This window comes from Quercus suber, unplaced genomic scaffold, assembly GCF_002906115.3.
Source record: "Quercus suber isolate HL8 unplaced genomic scaffold, Cork oak 2.0 scaffold_190, whole genome shotgun sequence".
Lineage (NCBI taxonomy): Eukaryota > Viridiplantae > Streptophyta > Magnoliopsida > Fagales > Fagaceae > Quercus > Quercus suber.
Window position 1 is genome coordinate 99992 of NW_027069648.1, and position 14523 is coordinate 114514.

At 32.2% G+C, this 14523-nt stretch overlaps 1 protein-coding gene across 6 annotated transcripts; it reads right to left on the reverse strand.

The window, feature by feature from the left end:
- Window positions 1-547: 547 nt before the first annotated feature.
- LOC112008985 (pentatricopeptide repeat-containing protein At1g63080, mitochondrial) lies at window positions 548-7689 on the reverse strand. 6 transcript variants are annotated; one of them, XR_010631014.1, is made up of 5 exons: window positions 6720-6823; window positions 4078-5201; window positions 1986-2068; window positions 1693-1787; window positions 548-903 (listed from the first exon to the last, which is right to left on the reverse strand). XR_010631014.1 is itself a non-coding variant. In XM_065778747.1 (5 exons), the coding sequence occupies exon 2, from the start codon at window positions 6849-6851 to the stop codon at window positions 5583-5585; it is 1269 nt and encodes a 422-aa protein (XP_065634819.1). In that variant the 5' UTR covers window positions 6852-6986; window positions 7397-7689; the 3' UTR covers window positions 548-903; window positions 1693-1787; window positions 1986-2068; window positions 5520-5582. The 6 variants fall into 6 exon arrangements, 2 of the variants coding, with proteins under 2 accessions (XP_065634819.1, XP_065634820.1); XM_065778747.1 differs by lacking the exon at window positions 4078-5201 and adding an exon at window positions 7397-7689 and having other exon boundaries at window positions 5520-6986; XR_010631012.1 differs by lacking the exons at window positions 4078-5201; window positions 6720-6823 and adding an exon at window positions 7397-7667.
- Window positions 7690-14523: the final 6834 nt, after the last annotated feature.

Sequence of the window (14523 nt, forward strand, 5' to 3'; positions counted from 1 at the left end):
GATTTGAAACTCATTGATTTTAAAATTAATGGATTTAAAAATCCTTGATTTGAAATCCATTGATTTTTAAATTCCTTATTTGGGTCTTTTTATATAATGAAGGATTTGAAATTCCATTGTTTGAATACCTAAATTTGGATATGGATTTGAATTTAAGATCAATAAAATATTTTTTCCAATTATTATTTTTCTTAAACCTTCTACATTTTAATTTTAGTAACATTTTTTAATAAATACTTGAGCTAATAAAAAAGCCATTGATAATCCAATTGACATGATAATGACTAAAAATCTGTCATCATAGCCAACTAAATTTTTTTTCCGCAAGTTCATATACGAAAGGATAAATAATTCATTAGTTCTATTTGTATATGCCATAGATGGTCCAAAGAAAACATACCACCTACTTGCACTTGGAGCTAAATATAGTGTTTTTTACCTCATAATAATGATAACTTGAAATGATATACAACTCAGTTTCATGCACTACAAACAGGTCTCTTATTGTAAAGTATCTAAAGAAAGCTGAAAAACTATAAAGAAATCCATTATAGTATCTTGACTTCTACTTACTTTGCTACTTGCTCATCATAAGAAGGAAAAAATTCATTTACAAAGAAATCCACTACAATGTGTTTCTTCACATCTACATTTGAATACCATCACGGCAATAATTGAAAAAGAGACAATCAAAAGCATCTTGCAATTGGTCTACATGTCTAGATTATTCATTCCTAAGTTCTCGACATGGCAACTTCTAACTTGTAGGAATTTTTTATTGTCCCTTTTGCAGCTCAAGTGGTAACTAAAGTATCTATATTTACATGGTATAACTATCAACACTTAGAAAAATGAGATATTCATAAGAGCACACCTCATTGCATAGAGAATTCTAGTAGTTTTCTGCACATCAAAGGGGAATTTATCAAATAAATCATATAACAAAGACATTATGACTAAAGTGATAAACACAAAAGGAACACAAGAGTTAAAAATTAATTAATATCCTTAAAATTTATAACAAAATATTGATAAGTTTTTGATAAGGTCCAACTCAAAGATTTACGCCTTTTGACAACAAGTATTTTTCCAACTAATTTGTTAATTTATTTTTTTGATAAGTAATTTTATTAAAAAAAGTTAAACTAATTTATTATATAGTTTCTTTTATAGGTAAGTTCTACACACGCCTCTAAAGAGAACCAAGTCAGGCACATTCGTGCTACACCATATTTCCAAAGGTCATAGGTTTAGCGTATTGTAACTAAAAGGCTACTATAACGGTTTATAAACAAAATTTGTGATCCACAGTGGCGTTTCACCAGAAAAGTTAACAATAAGTTCTTGCTCTCCAAATTAGTGACTTAACCATTGTCCTTCCTAAAGATCAAATATTTACAATATTTTAACAGTTGCAAGTCAGAACTATAACAGCCTAAATCTAAGAGTTAGCCATAGAGTACCAGGGCCATTAAGTTCAAAGCAATTTTTAACACTTTGCATAATGAAAGTACTATTGAGAACTCCAGGAAATGAAGAAAGGCATCAATTTTTGGAGGTACAATGATATTAATCATGTCAATCAGGTTTAAGACAAAAATTTCATGTATCAAGCATTTTCATGCTAATAATAAAAAAAAAAAAAAAAAGTAACAACAAATGAAGACACAATTTGATGTATCTTATTCATACCTTTAAACTTGTGAACCAGATCAATACCGTCAACAACCTAAATTTTGTGAATCTGCGAATGTGATGAGAACTTTTGATGAACTACCTGGAGCAAACTGTTTAGATAAACTGATCAGTAACTGAAAAGTATCAGCCAAACTTGTCTCTCAAAGTAAGCATACAAACCATCTTTACAAGGGAAGAAAATCAGCTAAACAAGGAGAGAGTAAACCAGAAAGAAATCGGCAAGTTAATTGAAGTTGAATTTATAATAATCTCATAAAAAGTACAAGATGGTAGAGCCAGCAGATTACCTGGAAACCAAAGATTTTCTTGTGATGAGATTTCTTCTTCTTGTTCTGCAGATTGATTTAGCTTTTTTGTTGCAACTTATTCTCTGAAAGTGTGAATAGATAAAGAAGTTATTAACAGTTAGTACACAAAAACTTGACTAAACCAACCATGCACGCACATAGAGCTTTCTAAACTAGTACTGGATGTATTGTATAAACAGCAACTCCCCCTGCTTGAACCAACTAGTGCACCCTTCAGAAACCAACAAATTTCTTAAGCCAATTGAAGAATTGTATTTTATATAACTTAAACTTTAGTCTGTGATATCAACAATATTCATGATACCAACTTAGTGTAGAAGTCACCTGACTGTATTAGCAAACAGAACAACTATTACTTCCATTTAATGAGAGGCAAATCTCATGGACATAAACCTCAAGAGTTCTTTTGCAGTCTGCATAACTGTCCTCATATACTGAAGTCCTAGATGAAAATTACAGTGCAAACATTGTTGTACTCATCAATATCATATTTATTGCAAAAATGCAAACTATTTAAGTTCTCTGATTTTATGAATTACTACATCATTTTTTTTTTTTTTGGCAGAATTACTACGTCTGTTAGGAGTTAGGACAGCTTGTTTCTATTTTTTTATGGAAGAAAGATGTTGTAAGTCTCTAGAATTATTACTACTTTCATACCAAGGTTCCATAAGTTCTTATTTTGACTATTTATTATCATTTTCAAAGGTTTACATATGGAAACTATGATGATGATGATCATAACAGTCATAATGATAGTTTCCACATGTAGACCTTTGCACCAATCAAGGCTATTTCTCTAAAAACACTAAGAACACAAGTAAATCATTAACATAGAATACTAGACATGATTTTCTTTATTTTCTAGAAGAATTAAGACATTATCCTTAGGCTCAAATGCAAAGCTTGGCCAAGCATGGCAAAGCATAGCTATTGCCATGACAAGAAGCTAACCGAATCCAAACACATCAAAAACATTACAATGGCCTATTAAATAACTAAGGAAAGGAAACATTATGCACAGAGGATAAAAAATATTAAATAAATAAACAAAAGCCCTTTTTGGCATTTCTACAAACATGTATATGCCTAAGCACTCTTATAAAAAAAACCCAAACTTTAAATGCAAAAAACTCCTCCATCCTGAATCCTATTTACTAACTCAATCACAATTCAACATTATCTTCTCACATCATAAAATCCAAGAGAATCAAAAGAAGAAAGAGAGGAAAAGAACCTTATGGCATGTACAGGTCAAATATCAATTACATGGCATAAATTTCTATTATTAATTGAATTGAAAAAAACCAAAGAAAATTTTTTCCCCAAATAGATACATGACCTACAAAGAATTAAAGAACCCATATTTTGCCAATCTAGAGGTAGGGATCTAGACTAAGAAATACCGACCTGAGGATGGTTAGAGTTGGAAATTTCTTCTGCTGGATAAGGATTTGTTTTTGGATATGGATTTGTTTTCTTGAAGAAAGATTTTTTTGCCATGAAAATCACTGCATGATCTCAAGTCCTATGATTTCTCCTCATTCAACAGTGTAAGAAACGACAGAATCGTATTGTCAAGACGAATTACTTGCAACAACCTATCTCTATCTTCAAGCTGCTTCTGATTTGCAGATCGGAAACCTTAGTAAAATTTTGTAGCTTTTTCTATCATACCTAAAATGATAGAGATAGATTTTTCTGATTTACCAAACAAGGCATGTGCAAGGCTATTGTTTTCCATATACTCATACACCAATAATAATTGTTCTCTTTCGATACAACATCCAAACAATCTAAACAAGATTTAGATGTTGTAAACCAGATACCATGCCTATTTCAGTTACAAATTCACGACTTCCTTGCTTTGATTTTGAAAAAAGTGGCTTAACTGCAATTGTAATACCATCTAATAGTATACCTTGCATTGGGAATAGGGAAATTTATATTTTCAAGTATGTCTTTCATAATATATGTCTCCAAATTTCAAGGATCAGAAGGAGAATAAAAGGCAAAGATGAAACACACACACACACACACATTATATAATAGAAAAATTGTTGTTAGATACCTTGTAAACTGATCCAAAACCACCTTCCCTGATCTTATTTGCAGCATTGAAGTTAGTGGCAGCTTTTATTTGTCTATATGTAAAAAAACCAGCATGTAGGTCTAATCCTTTTAACTTTGTCGAAGGATGACAGAGTTATGATGATTAGACTTGCTAACTCTATCAAAGGATGTCAAGCTGCATCTTACAGTATAAGAAGACAAATTTTTAACCAAATAGATGCATGCCTCTTTAGAAGGCACTATAGCCAAGATATTTTGTAGGAAATTTTTTTGATAAGTAACATAAAACTTTTATTAAAAAGTAACAAAGCCCAAGTATCAAAAAACCAGATTACAAATTTTGCAGATAATTAGACATTTTGCAGATAATGTCTAATTATCTAACCATATTCCTTCCATTTGACAGCCAATGTTTCATACATCCTTCACGACTACTTGCATTTTGCTATCTAGGAAGCCTTGTATTCTACCATAAGGCCACTGCTTCAACATTAGCTAGAAGAGTAATAACCTTATAAATCCTTCGTTTTTTATTGCCTCCAAAGCTTCTTTCACAGCCAAACAGATGATCACCACCTTGGTAGCTAGCTAAGATTCTTTTGTCTTACTTGATCTCTGCAAACAAAACCTCGCGCTGCTTATATTTTATTCTTTGATCTACAACCTGACACTAACAAAATACCTCTTTCCCAACCCATGAACTCTATTCCAGTTTCAAAGTATGCTACGACACTCCATTGTACATTCATAATATTGTATCGATCGATTTGATCTACCAATCTAGGATGAATGTATATCCTACCTATGTTTTATTCTAAAATGTGTATAAAGACAAATTTAGTGGGGAAAGAAAGCTCTACATATGAGGCAAGTAATAGCAACAGGAGGATTGTAGGTATACCAAATCCATCAAAGGTTAGAATATTAGGGGTAGTAGAAAGAAGATGATCTATAATATTAACTACTAAGGAAAAACAACGAGTATCAATGGTCTTTGGCTGATATTCAATTGACCTATCACGAGCACCCAAATTACCCCATGAGCATAACCAATTGCAGACAAATTATTCTGTCATTTCACAAATACATAAAACTAATTTTATTTTTACAATGTTGCATCAACTGAAATTCAGGATAATTTTCTAAAAAATAAGTTTCAATTTACAACACTAATCACTAAGGGTTTAATAATTTTGGAGCTGGTTTAGGGAGTGCATACCCATATAAGGGGTATGATATTTCACATTAACTTTACATTAGAAAAAATTTGAAAGACCTATCCATGAGAAAGGGTTTAATGCAACAAAATGAGCGCACAACAAAATCGCAACAAAAGATTGGATAGTAAAAGGAACAAACAATCTTGTGCATAGAATGGGAAAGAAATACCATCTCATAAAAAGTATTAAATTTTACTGGAATCCAATATACATCACTCACATAATGACTAGTCATGGGTTAAAATATAAAAGTTGTCCTTGATCTCGAGAAACTAAATAACCTTCACTCAAACTTTGGAAGCAGCTCTTTAATATTTTCATCTACTTGATTAGACAACAACAAGTCAATAAACAAGGCAGTAGTTGTTGCGTTTGCTGAAAATCCCTTGTCAACCATCATTTTGAGAAATTTTGTTGCCTTTGATGTCTCACTATGTTGCAATAACCCTCGAATTATTGTGTTATATGTGTGCTCGTTAGGTGAACAAACATTGCCATCCATTTTCTCAAACAGCTCACTTGCTTCATCAACTAGTCCATTCTTGCAAAATCCTTTGATCATTATAGTGTAAGTCCGAACATTAGGTTTCAATCCTTTTGCAGGAAGACCACTAAAGATTTCTCTTGCAGTTGTAAGTTCCCCAACATTGCAGAAACCATCAATCAAGATGTTGTAAATCACAATATCACAGTCCAGCCTTTTGTCTTCCATCTCTTGAAATAATGCCATTGCCTCAGCAATTTGTCTATTCTTAAAAAAGCCATATAACAAGATGGCATAGGTTTGGGGATTTGGATGTTGGCCACAAGCTCGCATTGTATTGAATAGCTCTAGTGCAGTCTGGACTCTCTCCACTTGACATAACCCACCAATAAGAGTGGTGTAAGTCACTATATCAGGAATCATTCCTTTGTTGGACATTTCATAAAAGAGACACATTGCCCCATCAATTTTTTTACTTTTGCAATATCCATTGATCAATATGTTATAGCTAACCAAATTGGGTGAACAACCCTTCTCAACCATCATATTAAACGTCTTAACTGCCTCATCCAGTCTGTTTTGCAAACAATAACCATCAATCAAAGAATTGTAAGTGAATATGTTAGGATCAATGCCTCTTTGAATCATCACATCAAAAACTTCTTTTGCCTCAGTCAACATCCCTTTCTTGCAAAGTTTGTCCACCATAACGCTAAATGTTTGCACATTTGGCATGATCTTCCTTTGTCCCATCTCATTCAACAAGGTAGCAGCCTCCCTCCACCTGCCAAAATTGCATAGTCCTTGAATTACGCAACTATAAGTGACAACGTCTGGCTGAATGCCTTTACTCATCATTTCAGATAAAAGGTTCAAAGCCTCGGTTACCAATCTGTCCTTACATAAGCTGTCAATGACCGTGCTATAGAGCACCACATTTAGTTCAAAATTCCCTTTTTCAAGCTTCCTGAGCAACCTAATAGCCACACCAGTCTGGCCAATCTTACACAGACCGTTTAGTAATGTTCCACAAGTAAATGCATCAGGTTGGTACCCTTTGTTCTCCATTTCCTCTACCAAACTCACAGCTCCAGAAATATTACCTTGAAGACAGAGACCTTTAAGAAGAGTGTTTAGAGTAGTTTGGGTAGGCAGATAACCAAGTTTCAAAATTGTTGCTAAGACAGAGAAACCAAAATCGACCTGGTTCAGATGGCAGAAGCAATTAATCAAAACAGTGAGAGTATAAACATTGGGAGAGATTCCGAATGATTCCATTCGTTTAATTAGAGTAACGACTACAGAGTAATGCTTCATCCTTGCAATGGCACCCAACAATAGAGTAAAATCGAAAATGAAAGGCAAAGGGTGCATGTGAAGCATTATATCAAACAGGCCTAAGGCATGATGAAGATTCTTAAAGGTTCCAGATTTGCAGTGATCTCTCACAGATTTCAACAACTGATTCCGATTCTGATATGGGGTTTTCGCATTTTCTCTAATAGTAGTAGAACAATAATGATAAGAAGTAAAAGCACGAAATGGAAATGGAAGGCTTACTACTCTAATAATCAAACGATTGCATATAAAAAGAAGAGAGGATGTTGATTTACCCATTTCACAATGACGACACACAGTCTCAGCTAACAACTCCGTAGTCATTACTCTAATTCAACGAATGGAATCATGGTGGTGGAGTGGCAGATCGGAGTTCGAAGCAGGGCCGAGATCGCGATTTTTGGGTTTGGGTTTGGGTTTTTCTGCTTCGATTCCGAGATCGTTATTTTAAAGGTTTGGGTGCTTGGAAGAAGAGTGGAACGAACGGCAGTGGAGAAAAGGTTAAAAAGAAAATGAAGCTGTAGAGAAGAAAAAGAAGAAGGGAGAAGCAATTTTAACCCCAAAAAAAAAAAATAATAATAAATAAATAAAAAATGGTAAGGTTAGACATATTTTGTTTTACTGCACGCGTTATACCTAATTTTTTTTTGAAATTTTTGTTCATGTTGTGCAAAAAAATGAAGAAGATAATTTAAAATAAAATAAAAAGTAAAAAACCCAATAAAGAAAAGAAAAGAAAAGAAAAAAGAAAAAAGTAAACTCATGTTAATATAAAAAAAAAAATTAAAAAGAAAAAGAAAAAAGAGAGAGTAAAGTTCATCTATGATTTGGAAAATATATAATTCTTATACCAAATATAATTTGAACTCATATATGTATAATTGTAATATATATATATAAAATTAAAGTCAAAATTGAGAGAAAATCTAAAGGTATATATTTTTTAATTATCAAATGAGGAAGGCTACTCCTAGCAACTTGAAGTCTCATTTAGGCTGATGTAGGGTATATATATTGCCCCACTTCATTATTATAAAAAAGATGAATATTTTATAATTAATTTATTTGGTGTGTTTACTGTCACGTTTACTAACCTCTTTATCCAAAACCTATAATAGTAAAACATATTAATAAATTGAAACTTAAAACTTGTGAATTGATATATGCTTTAAGTACTAAGTTGTGAAAGAGGTAAGGTTCAAGTGATAAGTTTAATTGTAATGGTATCTTTTGTGGTTGTGGCTCAAACCACATTTCCTCCTATCCACTATTTACCAATATATTTTTTTTTTTTTAAATCTTGAAAGAGACTGTGAATAATTTTTATTTATGTAAAATTATAAATTTGTACATCAACATATTCTTTTATGGGTTTGGCTCCCCCCTGTTTAGCAGCCTCCAATTATCTCCCATTTTAAATAGGATGACTAAGAGCATCTCCAGCAGTGTAGCCATCCGGGTATATTAGCTAAAATTTGGAAAATCTATGCACTGTTTATGCTCTAGCAGACTCAGTAAACATGGAATTTTTTTTGGCTCATGAATAGTAGCCCATTAGGTCTGATGGGCTACTGTTCATTAGCAATTGAATTTCTTAGATTAAAAAATTATCCCAGCTACTTTTATATCAATTATTTCTCTCACCGTTTCTCAAAAAAAAAAAAATTTATTTCACTCTCTCTCTCTCTCTCTCTCTCTCTCTCTCTCTCTCTCTCTCTCTCTCTCTCATGTGAAGTAAATGTGAAAGGCTGGAAGGTTCTAGAGGTGAAAAAGAAAATAAAAAGAAGGGGACACTTGTGTGGAGGAGGAAAATAAGAAAAAGAAAAAAGAAAAAAAGAAATGAAACGTGGACGGTGGATGAAAATGAAACAAAGAAAAATAATATAAAAAATAAAAAATTCTAATTGAAAAATACTATCACAATATTTTTACAATAAATTTTAAGTAACAGATTGTTATTAGTTAATATTGGTGAGTAAAAAAATAATTTCAGTGGTAGGTTTAAATTATAACTAGTAACAACTTTTCACATAAATTTTGTTGTAAAAGTATTACGAAAAATGTTGTAAATATAACACTTTTCATTAAAAAATATAATTATTGGGAATAAATATAGGAAGAATAAATGATGATAAATAATGAATAAAAAATGAATGAAGAAATAATATTTAAATGAGATAGAGAATAAGATAGAGAATCTGTTGGAAGTGTATTTGAAAAAGTGGATAGGCAAAAACTCAATATCACTGTTCATTAGCGAAACAGTACAAAAATTTGGCTATTCTGCTGGAGATGCTCTAACACATGGCATATAGGCAATCCAGCAGTTATAAACAAAAACAAAAAAACACTCAAACCAAAATTTCTCACTTTCTACTATTCTAAACCTCCCAATTAGCTGTCTCAACTCCCAACTCTGAAAATCAAGTCTTCCTTTTTCTCTCTTCTACCCCTACACAAATTTCCCTTCCTAATTTGTTTCTCTCTCCATCACTTTCTTGTTTCTCCTTTTCTTTGCCTCTATCAACACTGCCTGCAAAAGCCTAATCAAGATCACTATGTTCTCAGAACTTCACCTTAATGGCTTGGCCCAAGATTTAAGGTATCAGATACTCAACCAAATCAATCAAAATGAATGATAATCATTTGATTATGCTAGTAGGAATCCATGTTTGGATTATGGTTTGAAGGGGTCGGGGCTAAAATTCCCATGGCAACTTATTGTTTTTATTCTATAAAATTTAAACTTTGGTCCTAATTGAGGAATACAGTTATTTACACAATCATTTGTTTTCTTTTCCTTTCCCATCATTTTTGGCCACCAAACAAATTAAGGAGTTGGAAAAAAAACAATGGTTGGGGTTAATGTTCAACAGTTAAGCAAATGGCTATTTGAAAAATTGTAGGAAAAGAGTGAAATAGACAAGATGGAAACAGTTCCAAGGAAAAAGGATGGGAAGAAGAAAATGAAATCCCACCAACAAATATCATGATTATGGTGCAAAACTTCATATTTTTCTTATAGAAAAATAAGGAAGGCTTGATTTTTTGAGTTGGGAATGGGAGGGGCTGAAGAGAAGAATCAATGAGAGAGAGAATGAGACAAATGAAGAGAGTGAGAAAATTTGCGTTTGAGTGGTTTTTGTTTATAACCGTTGGATTGCCTATATGCCATGTGTCAGTCATCCTATTTAAAATGGGAGATAACTGGAGGCTACTAAACGGGAGGGGAGCCGAACCCTTCTTCTATGGCCAATGGTTTTACCAATTTTAATTGAAACTTTTCACCAAGACTGGCTACATATAGATTGAGGGAAAATATGTACTTATTTTTTTGTTGAATATCATTTAAAAAATATTTATTTAATTTTCTATATTATAATTTTTTTAATTGAAGCCATTTTTTATACTTTTTGAAGTACAAAATTACTAGTTAATATATATATATTTTTGGAAACTAATTAATATTTTATATTTAAGTTTTGTTGCCATCTACTTTTCGATTGATAATTTAAGTAAGGTCACCGTTCATAAATTATTAAAAAATTATTATAGGATGTCATTGTCATTTTTTTTTTAATAATTATGGTCACCTTCCAAGTACTTCACCTGCCAACATAGCTATTCCATACTTCTCAATGTTGGGTTACTGCAGAATTTTAGCAGCCAAATAAAAGTTAATTCAGAGGGTCTTATTTTAATTAAAAAATATTTATAGTTTTTTTTTATTAAATATTTTTTCAAAAAACACACCCCTTAACTTTATATTATATTCAAATTGAAAAGAAAAGTTTCTAAACACACCAATAACATAAGTGGAAGAGATAGTTTCATTTTAACTTATGGGCATGCGAGTTTGACTGGAAGTACAATTTTATTGACGATGTTAAATTTCTCAATTATATCTATTGTGTTCTTAGTTTTTAGAGTTTTTAAATACTTTCAATTAAGTATAATTTTATTTTTGTGGAAGTGTATTTTTTATTCCAACTAAATATTGTGACCTACCCCTTTTACGCATGTGCGAGTTTAGAGGATTTCTTTTATTGTTTAAAAATAAATATATAAATTAATTGATAAAAAGTTATCCAATGGAAGTTGACAATACAATTTCTTTCCGAAAATGTTTGGTAGCAATTCAATACATTTTCATAGGAATCAGTCATTCAATCTCTTTGTCACATATTTCTATTCACCACCAGAAAGGTTTCATCACATATCCTGCACAATTGTGGTAAATTGAGTAGCACATAACTTCAATCATCTTCCATTATGTTGTCAAGAAATAGATTTCACACTCATTTTCCAACCCCAAAAGACTCCAACATAAAAAACTTTTACCCTTCCCACTATCTTGGCAACCATGAGAGTAGCTACTAGAATGCTGAAATTAGGATGGTATCTAGCCAGGATCCTGCTTTTATAGGACTAAAACACTGGGCATTGCCTTTTTTTAAAACAAATTATGTTAAATGTTTGGGCTAGAAGGTGGGGTTTGGCTGTGTCTTTTAAGTTGTTTTTACTCACGAAGGCAATGATGGACCTACTATTATGATGCATGTGCAGCTCTCTTGAAATAATACAATATTAATTGGTCTATTTGTGAAAAAAGTGATGCAATTAAGTTACAAACATTTTTCATAATTTTTTGGTAAATACAATTTCAGTCCTTACATTTTGTAGTCAGTGTCAATTTGACCCCAACATTTTGGCAGCAATTAATTTGGTTCTTGCTATTTTCAAATTTGAGCCACATGATAAAGAACCTATAGTGTGCAAGTCTTATATTAAAATAAAAAATTATGATAGATGATTAAAACAATTAAGTAAACATTAAAAATTTGGTAATATAGTTTTTGTCAGACTAAAATTTTCAATTTCTTGAAACTTTTTTTTTTTTTTTTTTATAATTTATGGAAAGATTGAAAATTTATTTTGAAGATGGTAAAAACATGATGTCTTGAGCTAAAACATGTTCAATAATAAAAGGAAATCCTCTATCCAATTCACAAAACCTACAATGCCTCTAGCAAGCTGGGTTTGATAATGGGTCGATGAGAACATGTTTAAATACCCTTAGACCTTAGGTTGTTTAGACAAAACCATAATCACTTCATGGACTGATGGGCTTAGATTTTCGTTTCAGTAAAAACAACTTTAGGTTTTTGGTCACCGTCGAAGAACTAATTTCAATCTTGCACAAAGAAGTTTACAATATACCCAGTCATCAAAGAAATACAACATAAGATTGTTGAAGCAGAAGATATGGCAATTTGAATGTCATTACAATAGTTAGACATGCTGTAACACATCTACCACATATTGAATTTAGTGTCTTGGGGATGTGGTTCCTCACTATGGTGTTTCTTATGTTTACAGTAGACCGAGGCACCTGCCACATCTTGCCAAGAGGTAGGACCCTGTTTGCTAATCACTTCTAAGTGTTGTTTTTGCTAACAAACCAAGCATATTATTTAAACAACGTAGAAGCATTATCCTTCCTACAGGCATCCAAGACTGTAGTAGGAAGAGTATGCAAATTACAACAAATAGTAGATCTATGAACAACTGCAAATTTAGCGAGACAATGAGCTACAAACCTATTATAGCATCACCTTTATATGAAGTTTTCTCCTCTTCCTATTATGCTTCATAAAATTGACTTTTGTTTGCCTAGATAGTTATAAATACCTAATTTGAATGAATTTCAAGCAATCTCCACATGCAGCTTGAAGAATTCTTGCAAGTGAACAAAAAAATTAACTAGAGCAAAATCCAAGCAGAATTGAGGAGCTACCAGCTCGCATTACAGGGATCCTCTCACTGTTTTTTTTTTTTTTTTTTGATAAGTAAGAATGATATATATATATATATATATGAAAGGCTACTCTATGCAAGAAAAGCACAGAGCAAACCAAAAAATTACAAGAAGGATCCTCTCACTGTTTTTTCCTTTGCTCATCCTTCATTAAACCACAATAGGATGCAAAAAATGGGGGAATTTAATTGAATATGCAACTGTCATTTGACCAAAAAAGTCAAAATACTTAAAAGAACTAACCAGTTGTTCAAAACAACTTCAGAATCATTAAGACATCCAACATATATGGTATGTGGCCTGGTTTTGTGGTACAAAAAAATGGTGAAAAACATCAAACCACCCAACAAACATTTGACCACAACTATGCCAACAGTGACTTATCAGGCAACTGCCTCCTTTAATGACTGTATGGACCCTACTGATAAAAAAATAATAATAATAAATAACTGTATGGGTCCTGAAGAATCTGTAATGATCTTCCCATATGTTACCTCCTGTTGTGCATAGTTAGTTATGTGCCACATTAATGGAGCCATTTTATTCTAATTTAATGTCAAAGAAATATGATAATTAGGGCCATTTTACAAGCACTATGGTCTCTAATGTAAAAATGAAGATTAATGTATAAATTTTAAATGGCTGATTAAACTTCTACACTTTGACAACCAACTATATATAGCTTCAACAAGAGTATCTTCCCATCTTTCGTGGCTCAAACATGAAAGGTGTATGTGCACAGCCATTGAATTAAAGGTTTGTCAGTTCTAATTATTATAGCTTCAATCGTAGCAAAATGCCAAGGAAAATTGTTAGCAAAAATGTTTGTAAAGGTGAAAGGAGGGGGAGTGGATTGAGATTATATTGGAGCATCAACTGCCAGCTATTCTGGAGCTTAGTTTATTCTGTGAACAGCAGATTTATCAAACTATTGGAGTGGAATGGAGTGAAGTGCCTGTTTCTTTGATGAAACTATTGGAGTTATCAAAACCAGGTATTTCAATTAAGAAGATTGCATCCAGCAATTGGCAGAGAAACTTAAGTGGAGTGGCTGCATTGTTGATGAAACTATTTGAGTTATTATAGCCAAGTGTTTTCAGTCAAGAAGATTGCACAGGAACACACACAATTTCCTACAAGTGGCAAACAAATTTGAGTGGCTAACTAAAGTTCTACATCATTGACAATCAGTATATAGCTTCAAGAAGAGTACAGAAATTTGGCATCGCAATACTTGTATGCATGTAACAAACTACTTTTTCATGCCACAAGACCATAAGAACGTCAGCATACTAGCTTATTTCTCCCCCAAAAAAAAATAAAAAATAAAATAAAAGATACCAGCTTGACCAAACAAGCTCATCCACCTCTTTTTACCACTAGGATAGTTTAATAATAAAATTTCAAATTTCAGAGAAGCCAGTTTTTCTCACAGCTACAAGCATGATTAGCTCCATAACAAGGCAGAACTCCAGGTCATCATCCATCAAACAACAGTGCAACATGCTCAACAGAAAAGCTTCAAATACACTTGGGATGGAAAAAGAAAAGTTCCAATAAGCGAAGACTAAGAGCAACACAATA